Raw genomic sequence first — 22,378 nt, forward strand, 5'->3', positions numbered from 1 at the left:
CTGGCAAGCCAGGCAGAGGGAATCCCAGCTCTGCTGGAGCCAGCACGTGTTTCCCTGCAGTCAGCATCTTATCCCAGGGCTGTGCTGGAGTGAGGAGGGGGTTGTTTTCCTGCCCTTTCCATCCTTAGGGAAGGGAAGCCTTTGCACCCAGTTAGACTCTTGGAGTGAGACCAGGTGAAGCATTGAGCCTTTGCTGAGCTCTGGTGCTGCATTTCTGTGACACATTCTTTTGACAATTTACAGCCACTAACATAGCGCAACAGCTGATGCACTTGGACAACAGAGCCTCAGAAGGCTGTTCAGGAGCTCCAGCTCTTCTCCACTTATTAAAGGGAGCCTAGAGAGATTAGGCTACAAATGGAGATGCCTTAATTAATTGTCTATCAATTAGACAACATGAATCTGACCCTTAAATGTCCCTCTAGACACACTGAATTAGCGCTGAGCTTGAACTCAAACTAAGGTCTGGAAGAGCCCTTCTCGGGTGTTAATTCTCTGAGAACCATGTTGAGCCCCCAAAATATCCAGGGCTGTTTATTTGTCTTACCCCGAGACACATGGACCAGCTGAACTCCTTTCCAGCCTTGCAGCAAACACAGAGCCTTGAGAGACATTGGTGGGTTTTGTTCTGTTATGAGTAATAAGGTTTCTTACGAGTTTCTTACTTATGAGTAGTAAGGTTTCTCCACAGATGGAGAAACCACCGGTGACACTTGAAGCCCTGTACCAGCAGGGGAGAAGTGAAAGGACCCAGCCCACTTAAGAATTGCATTGTATCCTCAGACTGGAACAAAAAGCAGGGAAAGGACTCCTTCACGGCTCTGAATCTGGCATGTGACTAGCCTGAGTGTGGGAGCAGGATGCATCAATCAGGCAGCAGTGGTTGGGTAATGACCAAGGAAATGGAACCCCTGTGTTTCCAACCACCATCTCTGCTGGGCCAAGTTCATGTTTGGTGTCATCAGGTTAAAAGAGTTTGATATCATCAGGTTGAAGGAGTCCCAAATGGGAATGAGGGCCTGTCATCCACTCCAGAGGTAACTTTTGCCAGGACTGCCAAGCTGTGAGAACACAAACCTGCTGCGACACTCCAGAGGCCACCAGCGTGTTCTGGGAGGGACCAAGCAGGTTTGAGACGGGACAATTCTGAAGTCACTGAGGACTGTGTGAGCACAATTCTCTGCACTATGCTGCTTGTAGCAGCTTTTAATTTGGCTTCTACAGGCAGAGGGCCATGGGGAGAGACCCTACTGAGCCAAAAAACTGTGTGTGTGCTTGCCTTCATTTTATTCTTTGGCCTGACGTGATTTTTAGCAATTATTTAAATGTCTGCTTTTCAAATAACTATAAATCCAGAGAAGCTGCTGGTTGGGCATGGTGAAGAATATAACAAGGTGTATTAAACACACACTATGCTTTGCTTGGGGGAGATTTTAAGCAGGGTTGACATCTTTATCCCTTCACTTGAGGAAGCTCAGGTAAAAGGAAGAGATAAAAATTGGTGCTAACTTGGGTGTTTCTTGCCTTTGATCATTCTGAGTCACTCAACAATCATGTTCTTTTATCTCTTGGCATGTCCAATAGGGTTAGCAGCTCAGTTCTAGAATGAGGGGTAGAATGGTTGTCCCAGCGCCCTATGAAAATCTTGGACCACGGATAGAGTGAGCTCCCAAAACCAAGGGATATCCAGCTTCTTCACATCCTGCTCCTATAATCTAAGAGGTGACTTGAAGGATGAATAGGACTCAACTTGGTATGTTTTACTGCCCTGATGTTACGTGTCAGTCGTGGGTGGGGAGACAGAAATCCACGACTCGAGTCCTCTTGCTCATCAGACAAACAACCTCATTTATTGTTCAGAACTCACTTATATAGTCCATTCAAAACTCCTGGGTCTAGAGAATTCATTGGCTGAGGTTTCAGCACTGCCCAGCTCCTTGACCAGTGATATGTCTGCTTTCTAGATTGAACATGACTGGCTGAGGTCCCTGCTTGGGTCTGAATCCAACTCATCCCTGCCCCATACAGAGACTTGTTTTACTCCTAGGCTGGTTGAGTTTGGAAATCTGATATGGCCTGATATCAATTCTGATACTAATTGATTGATTCCCAGCTAAACTTCCCTACCTTGGAGGCAAGAAGGAAGGAGACTGAATTTAAATATCCCACTACACAACTCCTGTGTGTTTTTTCATCTTCTGTCTCGTTTCCCAGCACTCAGCTGGGACGAGGATATGCTGGGGCTGCATTGCCCGGTGCCTGTATTGTATTGCTTTGTATTGGCCCAAAGAAGGTACCATCCCTTGCACCACTTCTCGCCGGGAAAGCTCCCTGACCCTAAGGAACAGCTCGACCTTTCTCAAGTCATTCCGTACAAACAGAAGCTCCTGCCCAGAGCCCAACTGCTCTGTCCCACCCTGGCCAGTGAGGACTGAGTGCCCTCTGCTGCACTCCTCCTCCTTCCATGGCAGCGCTTCACTTGCTCTTCGGGAATAAACAAAACGACTCTTTAACACACAAAACAACTCTTTCATGTTCTAAAGGTCTGCCATGCTGGCTGTGCACAAGCCTGGTGCTGTATTTCAGCAGCAAATGGAAAGGATCATAACCTGAGATAAAGATGTGTGAGATCCTGCATCCATCCGAAAGCACTTGGGGGAACTGATGTCCTTTATGAAAAACCTTCATCCAGGAGCTTTTCATTGCCTTGTAAAATAAGCAGCTCCTTATGCAGGATTTCTAATAATGAAACTTTCATTCCCCAGAGCTGACAGATTATGCACAGCCAGATGTGGTACCTGACAGCACCGAACTATACATCCCTCCCTCCTCCTCAGACTCTGAACACCACAAATCTCTGTTTAATCACTTCTCAGCTCTTGCAGCCAAAAAGGACCTGTTGTAAGTAGGGAAAGGTAGAGAAAGGTCTGTGTCAGGAAAGATGTGCCAGGCTTCATATTTGGAGGTAGAAGGAGGAACATTTAAAAAATAATAATCCTGCTTTTACCGGGGTTTGATTTTTCCCACCTGGAAAGTAACCAAGCTGCAGGCAGCGGTGGCAGCCCCATACCGCCAGAGCCGCAGGAATCCACTCGTGTTCCCTGGAATTTGGGCATTTTTTGTTGCACCCTTTTGGGCTCGGTTCCAGCCTGTCACTCAGCGCGGGGCCCGCCCCTTCCAGAGGATATTTAGAGAGAAGCTGATGCACAACTTGTTCCAAAGAGACGGGAGACTCCGAAGGAGTGGTGGAGAGTCGCTGGCAGCCTGGATCCCCGCTCTTGCCAGTACTCGGGATGCCTGGCGAGTCAGGGACAGTGACCCGGACCCTGTTCCTGCTCCTCCTCGCCCCTGGCTGGGTACGTACGGCCCTGCAGCAGCTCTGCCTGCCGCTGCAGCTTCTTGCTTCGATGCGTGCGAAGGCTTCGGGCTAAGAGACTCTTCCCTGCTGCCTCCTGCTCCCGAGCGTCCGAGGGAGGTTGGGCTGGGAGCAGAGAGATGCGAACGTGCTGGGTAACTAAACCGCGCTGGGGTCTGTAACATGTGTCGTGCTCGGGTCTCAGCTCCTCGCACGTGGGAATGGACTTTGTTTCCTGCCACTCCTGGAAGCCAGAAATCGGCCCTGGTCTAGAGGTGGGAGAAGAGAGCAGAGAGAGGGGAAGTCAGTCATTTATTTATGTCATTATGTCATTGCAAAGAGTAACAGTCTCATATCCCAATTCTTTACCATCACCATCCTTCCCCAGCTGTCACTGAATCCACCCGTGTGCTCCCAAAAGCAGTGATCCTGAGGGGAAAATTAGACTGCAGCCTCTCCAGAGCAGGATTCGTGCCTCTTTTCCTGTTAATACAAGTTCTTGACAGAGCAGCTGATTCTTCTTCGGACATTTGTGTGCTGCTCTTATGCCAGCAGTATCAGGCACATCACTGCCATCATTAAATTGCTGTAAGTGCTTTTTGGCTCAGTGAAATTTGGTTTATGGTGCCCCTTGCAGGGCTTGTTCTGGTGAGGAAGGCAATCAGCTCCTGGTTGGTGAGGTTTGTTGGATTGCTCCTGGCAGTACGTAGTGTGTGCCAGCCCCTTTCATGCCAAGAACATGAACTGGGCTGCAGTCTAAGGGAATCTGCTGCCATTTGGGGTGAGTGTCTTGATTCTTGCTGTGGTTCAGCTTTGGCAGCATCATGTGGCTCATATAAACAATAGCAAGCAATCCCACCACTGCGACCCTTGGTTACCACTCTGAGACCGGTGATTTTCCCTAAACATGCCAAATGCCTTAGAAATGTGACTTTTGACTTTCTTTAAGCATTAGGTTGGATTCAGTGACCTCAGAGGTCTTTTCCAACCTTAATGACTCTGTGATGCTGTCTGGATTGAGGCAGGAATGAGAGCTGTTACTCCTGAATCTCTCCCCTGTGTTGTTCAGAGGTGGGAGTAGCTCCACGATTACTGGGAGTTATGTTCAGGCTCATCCTGGGCAGGTCTCCGTATTCCCATGTTCTGTCTGTGAAGGGGGTCACTGGTTCTTGTCTCTCCAAAGGAGCTGTTGTACAATGTGCTGCAGCAGCTGTAGGAAGGCCCCTTGAGAGCCTGAGATGGAGAGAGAGCAGAGGTTATCCGCAGTCATTTGGAGTTTGAAGGATTAATAGCTGTGTTTTGGCTGCTTAGTCTTGAAGCACTAAAAAAGACCAGCCGGGTGTTTATTATATCACCTCTACCTTGCAGCATTAACCCCTGGGTCCCAAAGCTCTTTGCAAACACCCAGCTCAGCTCAAAACTCATCTTTCCCTGTCCTCTGAGTGCAGTCATGAGCCCAAACGCATTTTAAAGCAGCCTCTTTGGTTTGGCTCCCTTAGCTGGTTCCCTGGGTTCCTGTGGACATTGGTTAGGAATGAGAAATCCAGACAGTGCTACAGACCTGCTGCAGTGGTGGGAGCTCATGTTGCCGTCCTTATACCCTCCTGAGGGTGCAGGGGAAGAGGTTTTCTGTAAATATGAAACAGGAGGAACATTCTCAGTTTTTCTTACTTGCAGGTAACTGGGTTTGGTGCTGGCAGTTGGGAGGGAGCCTGTTCTGGCTTGTCAGCTGAGCAGACGATTTTGGGGAGTCAGAGGCAGAGAACACAATGGAGCAGAGAAAGAGAATCCTCTGGCCTGAGTGTTGGCACTTCTGGGATGACTTGGCCATCACTCAGGGTTCCTGGGAGTCCCACAGCTTCACACACAGTGTTTGTGATGGATGCAAGAGCTGTCAGCAAAGCCAGGAGCAGGGTGAGCCAGCCTTCCAGGCTTTAGAACCTTCTTAAATCCATGGCCTTGATCTCTGACACTGGTTCTGTTCTGCTGCTCTCAGAGTTCACAGAAATGCTCTGCAAACCTCAACAGAAGGCAGGTCAAGGTTGTAGTGAACTTGAAGTCAGAAGCATGCCCAGTGAAGGTAGAAGTCCGTTTTGGGGCAGCCCTTTCTGCAGAGGGAAGAAAATGAAATGTTCTCTGAGTTGAATCCCTCTAGACCCAGGTCAGTGGCACGTTATGTGCAAGTGTTGGGTTTTGTGTACCTTTGAGTCTGCAACCCTGAATTCCAATCCAATCTTGGGAACAGTTTGTGGAGTTCTTTGAGGCAGTTTCAGGACAGTTCTTTGGGCAGAAGAACAAGAAGCAGCCCTTGGAAAGAATGCAGAATGAAAGGTGCAAAGTGGATTATATGCAAAAGCAATGTAACCCACTATTCAGCCTCTCTGAAAGAAAATTCAGTAATGGAGAGCTCAAGGAAGTCAGTTCAAGATTGACTTTTCCCAGCTATTCCCAACCTGAGAGCCTCCCTGGCCAGCCATCTTTTCAGTGCTCTGGCTGTTGGGTGTGTGTGAACCAAACCCTATTCCAGCTCATTCCCTCCTCTACCAGGCCTAGGAGAGCAACAGGAATTATAAATAGCTCGGGCTGACTTTGCTCGGCAGTAAAACCAGCAAACAGGAGCCCCAGCACCGCCTGGGCGATGGAGGGAGACACATCTGAGCTGACTGCTGGGAGCATCTGGGACTATTTAGAAGGGTCCTGAAAATCATGACAAACTGGGCTTTTGAGCTGATGGCTGGGGGAGCTGAGGTACAGCATGGAGGGGTGCAGGGTCACCCAGATCTAACAGATCTGAACCCAGATGCTCTCCTGCTGAAAAGCAGCTGTGATACAATTAGGAAATGAAGCTGCTGTGAACAGAAGGTAAAACCAGGTGGGCTGGTTTATGTGTATGAGTTATTAAGGAAATAAGGAAATAAGTTATTAAGGAAATAACTAGTGCCAGCAATGATTAATGAGGGTGGAAAAGAAATCACACAGAATTGTAGAATCATGGAATGGTTTGGGTTGGAAGGGATCTTGAACACCATCCAATTCCATCCCCCTGTCATGGGCAGGGACACCCTCCACTAGACCAGGTTGCTCCAAGCCCTGTCTGACCTGGTCTTGGACACTGCCAGGGATGAGACAACTCAGTTGGGTTTAAAGCTGTTGCATTCTCTTATCCCAAAAGAGCTTGTTTTGGTTTGGATTTCAGGGAGAGAGCTATTTTGGGAGTGTTTCTTTCTATGGCCTGTGGCTGACACTGCATTGGAAAATGCTTGTTACCATTATTTTTTCTTAAGTGCAAGGATTACATCTTAATATAGATCCCATGTTAGGAATGCTTTGTCTCTTGTGTGATCTCACATACCCCCCTCAACTCATCTGGGACTGAGTAACACATTCCTTGGCAGTTCCAGCAGCTGCCTACATGGAAAAAAGTATGGAAGATTTCTGTATTTTTAGTCCTTTTAATGCACTTCAGCAGTTGGGAATTGATTCCTGGGACATGCCAGGTCCTGGTGAGTGGCTCCAGAACAGTCGGCTGGGAGCAGCTGGGCTGCAGGCTGGAGAGGCTTGTTTCCAAAATACTTTGTGCTAGGAGTTATCCAGGAGAATTATGCTGATTCCTGCTGAGCAGGGAGACTCTGGAAGGACTCACCCCTTGGGATGACCTGAGGCAATGGCTGGAGCTGTTTCAGGAGTGGTTTAGATGGATATTAAGGAAAGGTTCTCTCCCAGAGGGTGCTGGCACTGCCCAGGCTGCCCAGGCAATGGGCACGGCCCCGAGGCTGCCGGAGCTCCAGGAGTGTTTGGACAATGCTCTCAGGCACAGGGTGGGATTGTTGGGGGATCTGTGCAGGGTCGGGGGCTGAACTCCATGATCCTTGTGGATCCCTCCTGACTTGGGATATTCCATGACTTTGAGGAAATGTTTAGCCCAATCCCAGTCCCACAAGCGCTGTGTTGGTGACACAGCGGTACAAAGAAGTCGGCACCTTCTGACCCCACATGACCTAAAATCAGAGCAATCAGTCAGAACAGCTGGAGAAGTTTTCCTACTGTGATTGCTAACAGACACAATATCCAAGGAAGCTGTTTCACAAGTGAGGGCTGGATGGGATCTGACAAGTGCAAACAGAGCCATAACACCATACATTTTTTGACCTGTTCCAGGTGTGTGTCCCCCTCCCTGCTGCCCTCAAGGCTATTTCCAACTCAGCTGCTGCCCTCCTGGGGTGGTAACAGAGCTGTGAGGGGTCTGCCCCATTGGATGCTTCCCTCTCCACCCTGATCATAGCAGTGCAAGATCCCAGAGTGTTTTGGTGGCATCGTCCATGTGCCAGGGTTGTGTCAGCCCTGGGTGGGAGACAAGCCGTGTCCAGAATAGTGGAGTGGTGCATGGAGTGGGGCAAGGGGGAATTTGGAGGGGCAGGATCTGAACAGAGAACTAGGCTGGAGCTGTGACTGATGTTTCTGAGGAGGTTTCAGAGGATCTCTGGAGACCACACATTCTGCACTGTCCTCAGTCAGGGTATTATATCTTGTCCAAATCTGGGCACAGCCAGAGCTGAGCTGGTGCTCCTGCTCTGAGCTGATGCAGGACAGGGATGGCACACACTCAGTGACTGGGATGATGGACACATCTGGGTTTTCCAGAGCAGGTAACCTTGCTTCAGCTGTAGCCTGGTCTCTGTTTATTGTCTGAAGTGTCATGAAGCTAAGGGTGGGTTTCAAGGGCTGTCCAGTCCCAACTTTTACTTCTGTCCTCTTTCCTTATCACCAGATACAGAGTTACTGTCATCCCTGACAGATGTCTTGACCTCAGTGTTCCCTAGCAACTGTCACTTTCCCCGTTTCTAGTTTAACATAGCCACACAAGACTTTATGAACCTCAGGTGCAGCTGCTTATTTCCACTTTGGTTAAAGTGGAAGATGTTCTCCTGCGTAGATTCTCTCTTCTGCAAAATGTTCCTCTTGGTTTGATAATCTTAAATTCTTCCTCCTCACAGCAGCTTCTTGGTCCCCACTTGGCTTTGGGAAGGGAACTAGAAGTACTTCATAGAGGAGAATCTAATGCTGCCAAAGCGGGGCACCTATGCACTCACAAGGTCCCAGGGAAGGTTGGTTATGCTGTGTTCCTTGAGAAATGGAAAGGAGAGGGCACATGTAATAAGGAGGGAAGTGTGAGATGCAGGGGACAAAATGAAACTCAGGAGCTTCTGGGTTGGTTTTCAGCATCCCCACAGTCCCACTGCCTGGCTTTGGGCAAATCCTGTTGCTCTGCACGTTGTTTTTCCGGCTTCCACTGGGTCTGACGCTGGTGCAGAGGCTTTGATATTTGTCCTGTGTAAAAGGTGGAATTTCTCGCTGTTAATGATTACTACTTTGTTGCTTCCAGGGAGGGTCAGCTGTGCTGGGGACTCTGAGCTGGGGACTTGTCCTGTTTGTTTTGGCCCTGTTTCCCAGAGGCATCTTTTTGCTTTTTTCCCCTTGAGCTCCAGATGAAATAGGGATGAGGAAAACATGAGTCCTCTGAGCCCTTGGGAGCTGCACACACCCCTCTGCAGCAGGGCTGTCCCCATTCTCTCTGGGGTGTCTGTGCTTGCAGCAGAGCCGTGTTTTGCCTCTCCCTGCCCAGCTGCCTTGCGGAAGACTCATTCTCTCCATGTTTTTTTGCCTTCCAGGTAGAACCACAGGCCTGCACATTCCCATGCCAGTGTCCCTCCCAGCCTCTGCAGTGCCCTGCGGGTACCAGCCACGTGTGGGATGCCTGTGGCTGCTGCAAGGTGTGTGCCCGGCAGCTGGGCGACCTCTGCTCCTTGCACAGGCCCTGTGACCATCACAAGGGATTCTACTGTGACTTCTCCAAAATCCACAGAGGCAGTGGGATCTGCTTAGGTGAGAGCTGCAGGTTCTGTCCTTGTGTGGTTCATCCATGGTGCCTCCCAGAACACCCATCAGAACCTCCTGAGAGCTTATCCAGTGTCATGCTTCAGACTTCTTCTTACTCCTCCTTCTCCTCCTCTTCCTCCCTCAGCTCATGAGGGTGCAACATGTGACCTGCTGGGCAAGATCTACCTCAACGGGGAGAGCTTCCAGCCCACGTGCAAGCTGCAGTGCATCTGCATGGACGGGGCCATCGGCTGCATCCCGCTCTGCTCCGACGACTTGCGTCTGCCATCCCCAGAGTGCCCCAACCCCCGGAGGGTGAAGTTCCACAACAAGTGCTGTGAGGAGTGGGTGTGTGAGGAGGGCAGTGAGGAGAACCACTTTAGAACAGCCATGGCAGGTCAGTGGGGCACGTGGGATAGGGCTGGGAGCTGTTTACTGGGAAAGAGGGGTGGATTTGGGGCACCAGCTGATTTGGGGCTGGTGGTGGCTTTTTGCATCATCATGGTGGGGGTGGGTACCAAGTGTTGGGTTACAGAGCTAAACACCAGGTCCAGCCCACCCTGCTTCTCTATCACTCCCCTTCTCAGCTGGACAAGGGGGAGAAAATAAATGGAAAGGGACTTGTAGGTTGAGATAAGGCAGTTTACTAAAGCAAAAATGAAAGTTTGCATGTGCACAAGCGAAGAAAAAAAATTGACTTATTCTTTACTCCCCATCATCAAGTGGTGTCCAGCCACTTCTGGGGAAGCAGGGCTTCAGCACATGAAGCAGTTGTGCCAGAAGGCAAACATTGAAAATAGTGAATTCCCCCCTCCTGCCCTTCCTCCTCCTTCCCTTAGCTTTTATATCTGAGCTGACATCATACAGTTTGGAATATCCCTTTGGTGAATTTGGGTCAGCTGTCTTGGCTTTGTCCACTCCCCGAGTCTTGCCCACTCCCAGCCCCTTGATGAGGGGGGAATGTTGGAGAGACATCACTAATGCTGTGCCAGCCCTGCCCAGCAGTAGCCACTGGTGGGTAACACTGGTGTGTTACCAACACCTTTCCAGCTCCCACTGCAGAGGACAGGACTGGAATGGCTGCTCTGGGAACATCAACTCCAGCTCAGGCAGACCCTATACAAAGTGAAACCTCAGTGGTGCTATGGGAAGGCTCCTGTGTCCTGAAGTGTCACAGCAGACCTGGCTGGAGCTGTGTAGGAAATGGCCCCTGCTCACCAGCATCCCCTTCCTGCTGAGAGGCCAATCTCATGGGATGGACCAGACCTTTGCTGCTGTTCCTGAGGTGTTAAACTGAGTTGGTAGCAGCTGTGGAGCTGCTGATTTTTGTGAAAAGCCCCTGAGCCTTGCCTTGTGTGTCTTCCTCATGGCTCAGTTTTCAGGGAGGATCCAGCTCACAAGCCAGAGCTGAACAACCTGCAGGAGAACTGCCTGGTGCAGACCACGGAGTGGAGCACGTGCTCCCGGAGCTGTGGAATGGGTATCTCTGCCCGCGTCACCAATGACAACCCCCAGTGTCGCCTGGAGAAGGAGACCCGGCTCTGCATGGTCCGGCCCTGCAACTTCTCCATGGAGAAAATCAAGGTATGGTGCCGGAGGAGAGGGGACACGGCACCCCAAATGCTGGGGACAGCCTTGGGAATGATCCCGGCTCACAGGATTTGCTCTGTGCTTCCATTTCCTCTGTGTCCCATTGCCCAGCGATGGGGTCAGAGCACAGGCCTCAGTGCACCTTTCCTGTCACGTCCATGTTAATCCACCTGCTCTCTCCCTAGAAGGGGAAGAAGTGTGTGCGGACCCCAAAGCAGCGCCAGAGCTTCCACTTTGAGTTTTCGGGATGCACCAGCACCCGCTCCTACCGGCCCCGGTTCTGCGGCAGCTGCTCGGACGGGCGCTGCTGCACCCCGTTCCTGACCAGCACCAAGGACGTGGAGTTCCGCTGCCCTGAGGGAGACTTCTTCCAGAGGAAGATGATGTTCATCAAGATGTGTTCCTGCCACTACGACTGCCCTCGAGACAATGACATCTTCCTGGCCACGTACCATCGTCGGATGATCGGAGACCACGTCAAGACTGAGCAGCAATAGCCCTGTCTTGCCAGGTCAGAGGTGTGCAGGAGGGCTCTGCAGTGCTTTTGTGGCTGTGTCCCGGGCCAGTGCAGCCTCTCCCCCTGAGCCTTCCACAGCAGCACCATTCCAACACCAGTGGTCCCTGCGGTTTTCCCAACGAGCTGAGGGGGAAGAGCCCCAGCTGCCCCAGCCCCCTGACCCCCACCCACAGTGGTGCGAAGGTCAGCGAAGGAACCAGAAGCAAGCTTGAGCTGCAAACTTGATCTGTGTTCCCCCCTGGCCAGAAGGGAGAGTGGAAAAGTCATGTGGCTCCTGCCTGCCTCCTGCCCACAGCACAATTCCTGATTCTGACCCCAAAAGTTCTTCTAGCATGAACTGGGGGTGGACCAGGCTGCCAGACCAAAATGTGTCCCCTGCACATGCTGCTCTGGGCAGCTTTTAGTGCCTTGATGAGCATTTCATAGAACCGTGGAGTAGTTTTGGTTGAAAGGCACTTTAAAGCTCATCTCATTTCAACCCCCTGCAATGGATGGGGACACCTTCCACTAGCCCAGGCTGCTCCAAGCCCCATCCAACCTGGCCTTGGACACTTCCAGGGATGGGGCAGCCACAGCGTCTGGGCAACTTGTACCAGGGTCTCACCACCCTCACAGGGAGGAATTTCTTCCTAATCTTGTCAGAAATGGCTCTGGGGTGGGAGAGGGCTCACACATGCACAGTGAGGCTGCAGCTGTTTCAGCTCTGGATGTTTGTAAGTAGGAGGAACACTGTTCAGCTCCAGTCTCCCTGGAGAGTTTAAGGTACTGGCAAGAGAAATTCTCATATTTGTAAATGGAGCAGATCCCATCTGGAGTTACTGGGGCAGTGCCACAGGGAGCTGTCGGCACTGGTGTCCCCAGGGGTGGGATTCCCTCCTGGCCACACACCTGGCAGAGTCTCTGTGCCATTAAGGGTCCCATTGCCAGCCCATAGCTCCAGGAAAGGCCATCAGCAGCCAGTGCCAGTGGTATGTCCAGCAGCACCTTGGCAGCTCAGTGGGACTGCTAAGGTCTTGTCTAGTGTGGAAAAATCTTCTGATTTTTAGTAGAAACATCCAGGTACAGGACCTGATCCTGTTCCTTAAATCATCCCTGCCTATCACCACTGGAAATAGTGAAAAATTCCTGTTCCAGACAGGCAGGAGCAACAGCCCCAAGGCTTCACCTCACCACATTTTCCTACCCCAAATTAGAACCTGTTGACAAGGGACAGTCCCAGCTGTCCCCAGCTGCTGCCCTGAACTTCCAGACTGCTGACACACCAGCTCAGGGCCCATGTCCCATGCCAGCATCTGCTCCTTCTCTTAGCCTGCTGCAGCTTCTGAGCCTTCACTCTCCTGTAATCAATTTGAACTGTAAATAATTTATCAGATGTTGTTTCTGGTTTTAAGGCCTTTGTACAGTCCCAGGACCTTGTTGGCACAGCCCTGCTCAGGCTGTTTCCCCTCTCTGAGCTTCTCTCCTGCCATTCATACAGCTGCTGAGCCTCAAACCATGCTGAGGTTGTACTTTACTCAATGCTAATAAATATCTCTTTATTTTTTATATCCCTGAACTCATCCCTTTGTGTGAGGCTCCTGCCTGGTTCCACCTCTGACCTTTCCCCAGTGCTGGGACCCTCTAGAGAGTTGATGGCTGGGTGCTGGAAGTTGGGGGGGTGACAGGGCATTCTTTTCCCATTCCCAATAGCAGCAGGATTGATGTTAGTGTTTCACAGGCACCTCTGCAGCCCACAAAACACAGCTCTTCCCTCCATGGCTTGGAGGGGGAACAAGCAGAGCCCCCCTCTGCCTGCTGAAGGACCCACAAGTCCTTAATACCAGATTAAAAATAGCCCTGGGAGCAGATGTGAGCAGAAGTTGGTGATAACAGGGCCAGAACACGAGGGGCTTTGCAGTGGCTTAACAGCTTACGGATTCATCCCCCTCTCATCACATTAGCCAGGGACTCCCCCCTCTCGCACTCCTGCACCGCGGCACGGCCTAGAGGTTCTTCCTGCTCCCAAAACTTCATCCTCACTGGGGAAGGCTCAGGGCTTCCAGCGAGGGGCGGGTGAGGGGGAACAAACCCCTGTCACACCTGAGCTGCGTGGTGTTGAGGTTCTGAGCTCGGGGCAGGATCTGGGGGCTGCAATGGCCCTGGGAGAGACAGCAGGGGACATACGGTGACGGTCCTCGCCAGTGTCCCCAGGGCGGTGACCATTAGGTGGCACCAGGAGCCTCCCCATGGGGACACCCCAGCCCCAGGGCAGGGTACGGGGGCGTGCGGGGCCCCAGGGGTGCTGTGGGGACCCGGCTCCTGAGCGTGACCCGGGGTAGCACCCGCCTACTGCAGCCCAGAGCCAGCAGCCAGTGCCACCGCGGGGCCACCACCGCCAGGCCAGCGGAGACGAAAGCGAATTCCATCCTGCCGCCAGCTGCATCCCCGTCCTCGCGGGGCCCTATTCCCGCTTATCTCCGCGGCCGCCGCCTGCGCGGCACCGATAACACGGGCGTGGCCCCAGGGATGGGGTCGGGTTTGGGGGCACTTCAGTGACCCTGCCGCCCTTACCGGCCCCGGCCTCCTGCGGTGGGCTCAGGACGGGGACACCCCCAGCTCCTCCAGCCGCCAACAGGGACGGGGTTTTCCCTAAGAAAACTTCGGAAAATAGTGAAAATAAGCAAAAAAAAAAATCTACAAAAGCCCTGATTCTGCCGGTTTCGGGGCTCTGCCTTGGCGCGGGGGGAACCCGTTGGGCACCTTCTCCTTATACGGGCCTATGATGTCACGGGGGCTGGGAGGAATCTCCTGGCTCCGCCCCCGCCCGTCACCTGTGGGCTCCGCCCACTGCAGCGGCGCGCGCTGGCCCCGCCCCCTCCGCGCGCTGGCGGGCGGGGGCGGCAGCCAGTGGGCGCGGCCAAGGGGCGGGGCTCGAGGGGTGACGTCAAAGGGGGCGGGGCCGGCGGTGCAGGTAGAAGCAGAGCGGAGCGGAGTGGCGGCCCCGGTGAGCGGGAGGAGGCCGGGGGTCACGGGGGGAAGTGGGGGTTCCTTGGGTGTCAGGCCTATTTTGGGGCGAGAGAGGGGTTTTTTTTGGGAGGGGGAGGACTGTAGGGGTCAGGCAGGTTATGGGGTGCGGGGGTGCTGTGGAAGTCCTGGGGTACTTTGCAGAGTATAGGGGTCAGGCAACTTCTGGAGGATTTGGGGCTCCTGAGAGGGACCCGTGGTGGGTCAGTCTGGTCATGGGCTGCGGGGGTGTAGGAGGAGTTGTGGTGCTGTGGAGGCACATGGGGGCTCAGGCTGGTTATGGAGTGGAAGCGTTGCCAGAGGACGTGAGGTGCTGTGAAGCAGGGGGGTCTCCGGTGGGGTCAGGCTGCCTGTGACCTGGGGTTGCGAGAACCAGGGGCACCCGTAGAGGTCAAACTGGATGTGAGGTGTTTTAGGGTGCTCAAGGGCTGGAGGGGGTGGGGATGGGCATGTCCGTCTAGGTGTGGGGGACCCACAGTGACTGAGATGTGGAGCAGGGGGGTTACGGAGAAATGGGGGATGTTCAGGGACTGAGCGAGACTAGGGGAGACTGCAGCGCTGTCAGGAAGCCTATGGGGTAGAAGGGAAGTGAGGTGCTCTGGAGTGGGGGGGATCCCCAGTAGGGTCAGGCTGGGTTTGGGGGGAATGGGCTGCACTTAGGGCTGTTCTAGAGACTCTGAGTGGGGCTGCGGGGGAGGATGTGGGGCGGAGGGCCACCCACAGTGGATTCATGCTGAGGAGGTGGATGGGGCACCGCCTCACGGGGAGTACCAACCCTGGGACTCGGATGTTTCCCCCTGTGCTCCTGTTTCCACTGGTGCAGTGGAGGGGCAAAGGCAGGTGCAGCTTCGGGGATTGGGGTCCCCTCCAGTCACGGCAGCGACCCTTCCTAAGAGGTGGCAGCTCCCGCTTTGGCATCCAGCTCTGGTTCTTGGAGCATTCGGTGTTCCTGGGGCTGTGCCCGAGATGCGGCAGCTCAGTCTGTGGCTTCGGGGCGGCCGCGATGTCTCGTCGAGACCCCGTCTGCGCCCGCCGGGACGGTTCTCAAAGCCGGCGGCAGTGGCGGGGCCGCGGGGCCGCTCCTGCCGTCCATCCCTGTCCCGGCGCCGGTCGGGGCTGCGCTGAAACCTCCCATTGACTTCCCTGCGCCGAGGAGGGGGTCGATGTCTTCACGTTCCCTCTTCGATGGGGCCATTTTGCGCTGATGTTGCAAGCAGACTCGTGTGCGGCGTGCCCCGCGGTTCCTGCAATCTCTTCCTCTCCTGAATTTCGCCCTTCTGCGGTCGTGGTTGGACGAGAGGCTGGTGAACCTGCTCGTCAGTCCGTGCCGTTGGCGTCTGCCTTCCCCACTTCCTGGAGGGGTCCGAGCGGCTGGTGGGATGGCAGGGGACAGCGGGGGACAGTGACTATCTTTAGGGCTGTGTTGCAATGGAGGGGTGTGCCTTGGCTCGGCGCTGCCGGGAGCCGCCTCCTCGCCCGAGGATTGCCTTACGCCGAGCCGCCCGCATGGGGAAAACCAACACTTGCTGTGCGGTTTGTGTGAGCAGGAGGGGCTGTGGTGGGGCTGCGAGGCTGAGCCAGGGGTCAGACAGTACGGGGGCTGATGTCGGTCACACGTGCCCTGCGGGAGGTCAGGCTGTGCGAGGTCTGCTGGGCCCAGGTTTGGGGTGCCCCGTCGGCCCCCGGCACTGGCACGTGTCACTCGTGCTCTGCCGCTGCCCGGCAGCGGGAACAGCTGAGCCGGAGCAAACGGCCAGCATGGGAAAGGCTGGTGGTGCAGGGAATCTCTGCTGCCCCGTGGAACAGAAGTTGCCCTGGAGCACGGGAGCAAGTTGGGTTCTTGCAAGGTGCATCCCAGAACGTTCCTGTGCTTCCTTCCTGAAGCTTAGTGGAAGCACAGATTCAGCTGTAGGACAGAGACAGAGTCAGGTCTCTTTTGCATCCTCTTTCTGCCAGAGTAACCTGGCTAGTCCATGGGAGTAGCTTGCACCGGAGCTGGGGTGGAACCAGGGTTCCGTGTTTGGGTTAATGCTTCCTCTGAGCCATTACCCTGCTCATGGCCACTGTGCCGTGGTGGTGCAGCTGCACCATCCCTGTTTCTGAGAGGAGGCAGCTGAAACTTGTGGAACAATTTGCATCCCCCTAGGAGTACAGTTCCTCTCCCAGTTCTGGGGCCTGTGTAGACGTGGGTCTCCTCCAGCTTCTGGTGCTGCCAGCCCCTTAGTTTCTCTGTTAAAATTGGGGCACACACTGCTTCTGCCTGTGATGATGATAATGGTGAGTCAGCAGCAGCAAAAAGTTGATCTGTGCATCAAACTGCTTCCCATGTTCTGTGGATGTGGGGCTCTCCTGTCCCTTCATTTTGCTTTTCCTCGTGCTTAGCAGAAACTTCAGGCCTTCTGAGAAGGTTTGAAACCTGCTGAGGAGAGAAAGTGCCTTCTCATCTGCAGCAGTGCTGCTGGGATGAGGCTCCCTCTTCCTGACGCACAGCCTGGCAGCTGCCGGAATTGCCTGCAGCTGCATCGCTCTGCACCGCGTGTCCCCCCAGGCTGGCATGGTCCTTTTGGAGCCAATGTCAGGGAGAGGATCTCTCAGAGAAAAGGCAAAAGCATAAGCTGTTTTCTGGGGAGGGCACTTTGAAATTATGTCACTGATTTAATATACAGCAAGGTTTTTCTGAGCTCCCTCCCCAGCTATTTCCCAGAATAAAAACCAGAGGGTAAGGCAGGCTGCAGGTGGTCCCTGTCCCAGAGAGCAGGAATTGACCTGTCTCTGCTAAGAAGTTTCACCTGTGTGTTCATAGCTGCAGGAAGAGGCTTGAGGCTGTGGTGGCTGGAAGATTAGGGTCATAACTGGCTCTTGGCCATGCTGGATGCTGTGGTTGGAGGTGTGATTTGGGAAGGGGGTGGACTTGTGCATCATTAGCCTGGAGGTGTCTCTCAGTGAGCTGCCAGAAGGAGAGGGATGTCTTGGTTGTCCTTTTTATGAGTTTTGCTTCATGCAGTGATTTGTGTGAGCCTCTGAGTTGGGATTCACCAGGAGGGGTTGCAGCTGGTTGTCCCTATTTAGCCTGGGACTAGCAGTCTCACACAGCGGTTATTCCAATGAAGCCATGATGGTTTGGGTCCCCCATACCATGACATCGGGACTTTGTCATGCCATCCCCTTCTGAGCTGGTGAGAGCAGCCAGGGTGGGCTGGCTGGGGCTCTGGGGTCTGGCCAAAGCAGCCACCACAGCTGCCCACCTCTCCCCACTAGAGGCTGCTGATGACCAGAGCATTTTCCATCCCTGGCACTGAGAAAGCAGCAGGGTCTGGAATTTGCAGGGCTGAGCATCCCGGCCTGAGCTTTTCCTGCTGATTCACCCTGGAGACAGCAGTGCACTTTCCTTGGCAGTGGCTAGGTTCAGGGGGCACATCTGCTCACCTGCCAGGCCCACAGTAGATCTCCCTACTTCATTAAGTCTTAATTAGGTAAATGCGCTGGGGCCATGTGCGAGGCCATTGCCAGGGACATGGATCATGTGTGGAGCCGGGTACCAGGGATGCCAGCTAGCATTCTGCCTGCTTCAGGGGTTTTTCTAGCTGGGTGCTGAATGTGGAATGAGTGCAGGCTCTCATATTGTTTTCCCAGAGGATGTGTGCACAGTGATAAGCGCTCCAGCCCTCTGGCATCGTCCAACTGGCAGAAAAGCCAAGGATTAGTTAAGCCATGGAAGGGGATCCTTCACATCTGGGCACAGCCATAGTAAAGCCACCCTGTGGACACAAAGGAGACTCTTCATCCAGGCCATCAAACAGCTGGGCAGGATGGGCTGGAAAACCCGGACCCTGGGGAGATGATTAATCACGAAAGAGTGAGGTGTAAAATGAAAGGCAGTGACTGCTGCAGTGGAAGTGCCTGGGAAGGAGTTTGTGGTGTTGCACAAGCCCCACTGCCGTTGCAGGCGGTGCTGGGTGGGGTGTGTGGTGCCAGCTGGCTCCGGCATAGGGCATGGCTTCCCTAACAATGGCAGTGCTTTACATAATCTGGGACTTGCCAAACAAGCTTGAAGGTCTGGAAAATCCTCCCGCTATTGTTCATGCTCAAAGTTTGCTACACTTCTTGGTTTGATCTGCTGGGCTGGATTTTGTTTTGGGACTGCAGTGAGGGGAAAATGCACTTTGCACAGAGGGAAGAAAAGGGTGTTTGTGGTGTTTAATACATGCTCTGTAGATGAAACTATTTTTGTGGATCACAAGAGGTTCTGAGCAGCTGCTTGCAGCTTTGTAGGGCTGCAGGACTCTCTGTCTATCCAATTAGTATGGTTGGTGTCTAGTCCCCTCCTGATGCCCCCTGAGAAAATCCTGGACTGCCAGATGGGGATGGGGCGCTGTGGGCAGGGCTCACACAGCCACTGTCTGGGCTCCTGATTTGGAGTCTGTGTGAGGTCACAAATGGCATGTTGGAACAGCTTTTTGCTGTCTCAACCCCCTCAAGTTGGACCCTGAGGCTCCAGGAAGGCTCCAAAACTGCTGCTCACTGGCAGATTTTAGGAGAAGAGGCTTGATGTGAACTTGGGGTGTCTTACTGTGCTGTGTCAACCCTGGTGGTGACTTCCTGGGGGGTGATTTGGAGCATCTGGGAACCCCCGTGGGAGGATGCTGAGGCTGTGGGAGCCACCCCAGGCCCATCCTGGCCTGTGTAAGGCTGTGGGCTTGACCTGGACATGTTTCATGGCTCCTGACAAGTGTTCTGGGGCATGGGGCCTGCCTTTGCTCCTCCATTTGCTCACCCCAAAGCCCTTTGCCAACACAAATAAAGCCCCCGTGTGCTATTCAATTAAATTAACAAATCCTGTTAAAATGTTCTCTACTCGTTTGTGAATAGGTGACTGAGAAACCTGACTTCTCCTTCCATTCCTGGGAAAGGCAGGTTTTGTAACAAGGACTGAGGTGAAGTTCTTGCTGGTCCACTTCATGTGAGGCAAGTTTTTGAGCCCTGGAAAGCAGCAGAGGAGGAGGAACCCCAGCCTGAATACATTCTCTTATTAGAGGTGGCTTTGAGTGCCTTTCATGTAGATAATTACATCTGGCCACAGTTGACCAGGACTGGATTTAAGGAGGGGATGTGAGGCTTGGCGTGTACTGGGAGCTTTCAGAGTTGACTGCAGTGGCATTACAGCAATCTGGTAGTTGTGAACAAGGCAGTGAAGGGCAGCTATGGGGCAGCTCTGAGCCTTAGGGCCTGGAAAACTCAGTGTTTTCTTAGCTTTGTTGCGGGGAGTGGGGTGGACTGATGCCTCAAAGCATCACCAGGGTGTAAAGGCAGCTGTGTAGTGACCTCCATGACCTGATCCCTCTGGCTGCTGCAGTGATTCAGGTGCTCACTGGATAGTGCCAGCCATCCAGAGGCTTGTATTTCTATATCCACTCTCCAAAACCCCTCGGAGATGGGGTAAGCTTCTTGTGGGCTCTTCAGCACTTGAGGGGAGCTCTTTGTCTGTGCTGAGGGTATGTATTGGACAGGACAGCACAAGTTGCCTCTCTGCCCCCAGGTGAACTCAAACACTGAGTGTGGGAGCAAGGGAGGGCAGATGTTAAGATGACAGCCCGGCACAGAGCCACGTTGAGCTGTAACGTGACTTTGTGCGTCTGTGTTGATGTTGTGCTGGAGGTGCCGTGTCTGACGTGGAGGTGAACCTCTCCCATATGGCCGGGATTGGTCTCTGCCAATCTGTGGCTGCTCAGAGCTCACAGGCTGGCAGACAGGGTCAGCACTGCTTGAGAATTTCCTCGGGTGCAGAGCGGAGGCTTTTAATAGCAAACGCAGTCATCTGCATCATGGCATGGCCTGAAACTTGGCCCTAAGGATCCACTGCCAGCTGGGCACTGGCTGAGCAAGATGTCCATGTCTGTTGGAATTTTTTTAAGTGTTAAAGGAAAGCGAAATGGTTTTGAGGAAAGATGAAATAAGACTTAAACCAATTGCTGGTGGGTTTGAGGTGCAGCTCCTCCCTAGGAGGTATCCTGGAGAAACCCTGCCTTTCTTGGGAAGGTTATGTGGTCCATCTCAGTGTGCTGTGCTGACAGATCCCATGCCTCAGCTGGGTGCCAAGACTTCAGCCTTCTAGGAAAGGCAGCAGGAGCCACTATGGTTTTTCTTCTGCCATCCTGTGGGTGCCTGGTGCTGTGTGAGCAGCATGCAGAGCCACAGATGGCTCATGTTGTAGTTGCAGCACTGCTTGCTCCATCTGAACTACCTTTGAGTGGGAACATACGAGATACCCAAGTGCAGAATTAATCTGTGCTGCTGCTGACCAGGGTTGTTTCTGGCACTGCTGCTTTTTCTTTGGCTGTAACGTGAGGTGAATGTGATTTCGGCAGCTGCCTGGTTCCAGCAGTTTGCATTCTGCCTTCCCTATAAACTGTCTCCATCCTGCTCAGGTTCCTGGCCCCTGTCATGGTCAATACCAGGCTGTTACCAGAGCTCGGCAAGCCATGATGATCACATCCAAGTGCTGGACCTCGAACCACCTGGCAGCGCCGGGTTGAAGCTCATTTGCATAGGGTGGTTAATTCTCTGTACGCGTTAATCTCCGTGACCATCTGTGTTCTTTCCCAGGCTGGGGAGATGGGAGCTCTTCGGATTTTCCCAGGAGGTGAACATAGAGAAGACTGCTTATTCTGTGTACGCTGAAAACTGCCCTGGGTCAGAGCAGGACAGACTCATTAGTTCTGGGAGCAGTTGTTCCTGCATCTTTGGGAAAGGAGGCATTGATGTGTCTCTCTATTCTGAAGGCACATCCTGAGGAGATGCAGGGAGGAGACAGGGGCAAAGACTAAAAATGGAAACCTCTACAAATGCTGTCCAGCATTCAGTCCCAAACATGGAGGGTCTGTGATCAGTTTGGCTGGCATCCTAGAGGGCTGAGATTCCAGGGAAGGCTGTGTTGGTCTGAGGAGAGATAGTACACTAAAGCATCTCCTGGCCATCCCAAAAACCCTGCCCAGGCTGTGGCATCCTCTGGGGTATACCCCACCAGCAACCACTGCTGTCCTGGTGAATTGCTCGATTTGAGCCTCAAAAGCTGCTTTGGAGACTGGGGTGCTCACACACAGCACCAAAATTAGGGGACCAGTGCCTATAGGTGAGCTGGACTAGCATCGCCAGACCTGTGCAGGCTGCTGCTGGCAGAGAAGTTTTTTCTGCAAGCAGCATCTGAATTCTTCCTCATTTTGTTTTCTCACGTTTGGAGCCTGAGGCTCTGCAGACCATTACAGCCCCAGCTGGGATCCCACTCAACATGGGCAGAGGTGACATTAGCTATGGGCACTTTTGAGGGATGCCTGTCCTGTGGGGCAGCGTGGCCCTGCTGATGGTATCCAAACCCAGAGGGAGTGATTCCTGCCCTGTAATTAAGCTCAGCTGTTCCTGTTCACCACACTAATGAGCTGTCTAACAGATGTGCTCCTCACAGCTGCTCTGCATCCTCTGTGTGGCTCTGAAGCTGGAGGTGACTTTCCAAGAAAGCCACCGGCAAAGAGCAAGATCTCGATCCCGTTGGGGTGAGGTATGTGGGCCGGGAACCTTTGACTGTGAAGGCTTTTCTATGACGGCACCCTGTGTGCTGTGAATTCTGCCAAGGTTCACCCTAACTCCTTGGTAAGGAGAGCCCTTCGTGCTGTTCGTACTGGCAGGGCTGGGCAAGGTGGAGGTGTTTTCCCAGCCTTCAGCTGAGGGACTGAGGCTGCTGCTTGAAAGGAGAGCTGGTCTCTACTTGCATCCAGGCTGGATAATAACACTTAAAAAAACCAAATGGTGCTCCAGCTCCTCTCCTGGTTCAGTAGTTTGTGTTTTCAGTCCTGATGGAGATGATGGCACTGGGATTGTCGGCATGAAGGTGCATCCCAAAGGATGGGCATGGGCTTGTGCCCGTCTCTCCTAGTCTAGTGGAAGGTGTCCCTGCCTGTGGCAGTGGGTTGGAATGAGATGGGCTTTAAGGTCCCTTCCAACACAAACCATTCCATGATTCTGTGATTCTCTGGCACGACAGG

The 22,378-nt window shown here is 53.3% G+C and overlaps 2 protein-coding genes across 3 annotated transcripts in view; both read left to right on the plus strand.

The window, feature by feature from the left end:
* The first annotated feature begins 3,232 nt into the window (after positions 1-3,232).
* On the plus strand, positions 3,233-12,961 carry LOC102113954 (CCN family member 2-like). Its single transcript, XM_014258596.2, has 5 exons — positions 3,233-3,356; positions 9,025-9,238; positions 9,378-9,629; positions 10,608-10,816; positions 11,008-12,961. The coding sequence occupies exons 1-5, from the start codon at positions 3,294-3,296 to the stop codon at positions 11,317-11,319; spliced, it is 1,050 nt and encodes a 349-aa protein (XP_014114071.2). The 5' UTR covers positions 3,233-3,293; the 3' UTR covers positions 11,320-12,961.
* Positions 12,962-14,276: 1,315 nt separating this feature from the next.
* Positions 14,277-22,378, plus strand: part of EPB41 (erythrocyte membrane protein band 4.1) — a 90,871-nt gene continuing 82,769 nt past the window's right edge. Inside the window, exon 1 of one of the 2 annotated variants that reach the window (XM_014258623.2) lies at positions 14,277-14,322. The gene's annotated coding sequence lies outside the window, so the exon portion shown is untranslated. The remainder of the gene's footprint in view (positions 14,323-22,378) is intronic. The other variant, XM_088067560.1, reaches the window with a different exon arrangement.

This window comes from Pseudopodoces humilis, chromosome 27 (assembly GCF_049639895.1).
Source record: "Pseudopodoces humilis isolate 2021_Gansu_Grassland_sample_001 chromosome 27, ASM4963989v1, whole genome shotgun sequence".
NCBI lineage: Eukaryota > Metazoa > Chordata > Aves > Passeriformes > Paridae > Pseudopodoces > Pseudopodoces humilis.

Coding starts and splice junctions, on each gene's coding strand:
- LOC102113954 (XM_014258596.2), top strand. CDS start 3,294: ATGCCTGGCGAGTCAGGGACAGTGACCCGGACCCTGTTCCTGCTCCTC. Junction 9,239..9,377: donor AGGCAGTGGGATCTGCTTAG/GTGAGAGCTGCA, acceptor TTCCTCCCTCAG/CTCATGAGGGTGCAACATGT. Junction 10,817..11,007: donor TCTCCATGGAGAAAATCAAG/GTATGGTGCCGG, acceptor CTCTCTCCCTAG/AAGGGGAAGAAGTGTGTGCG.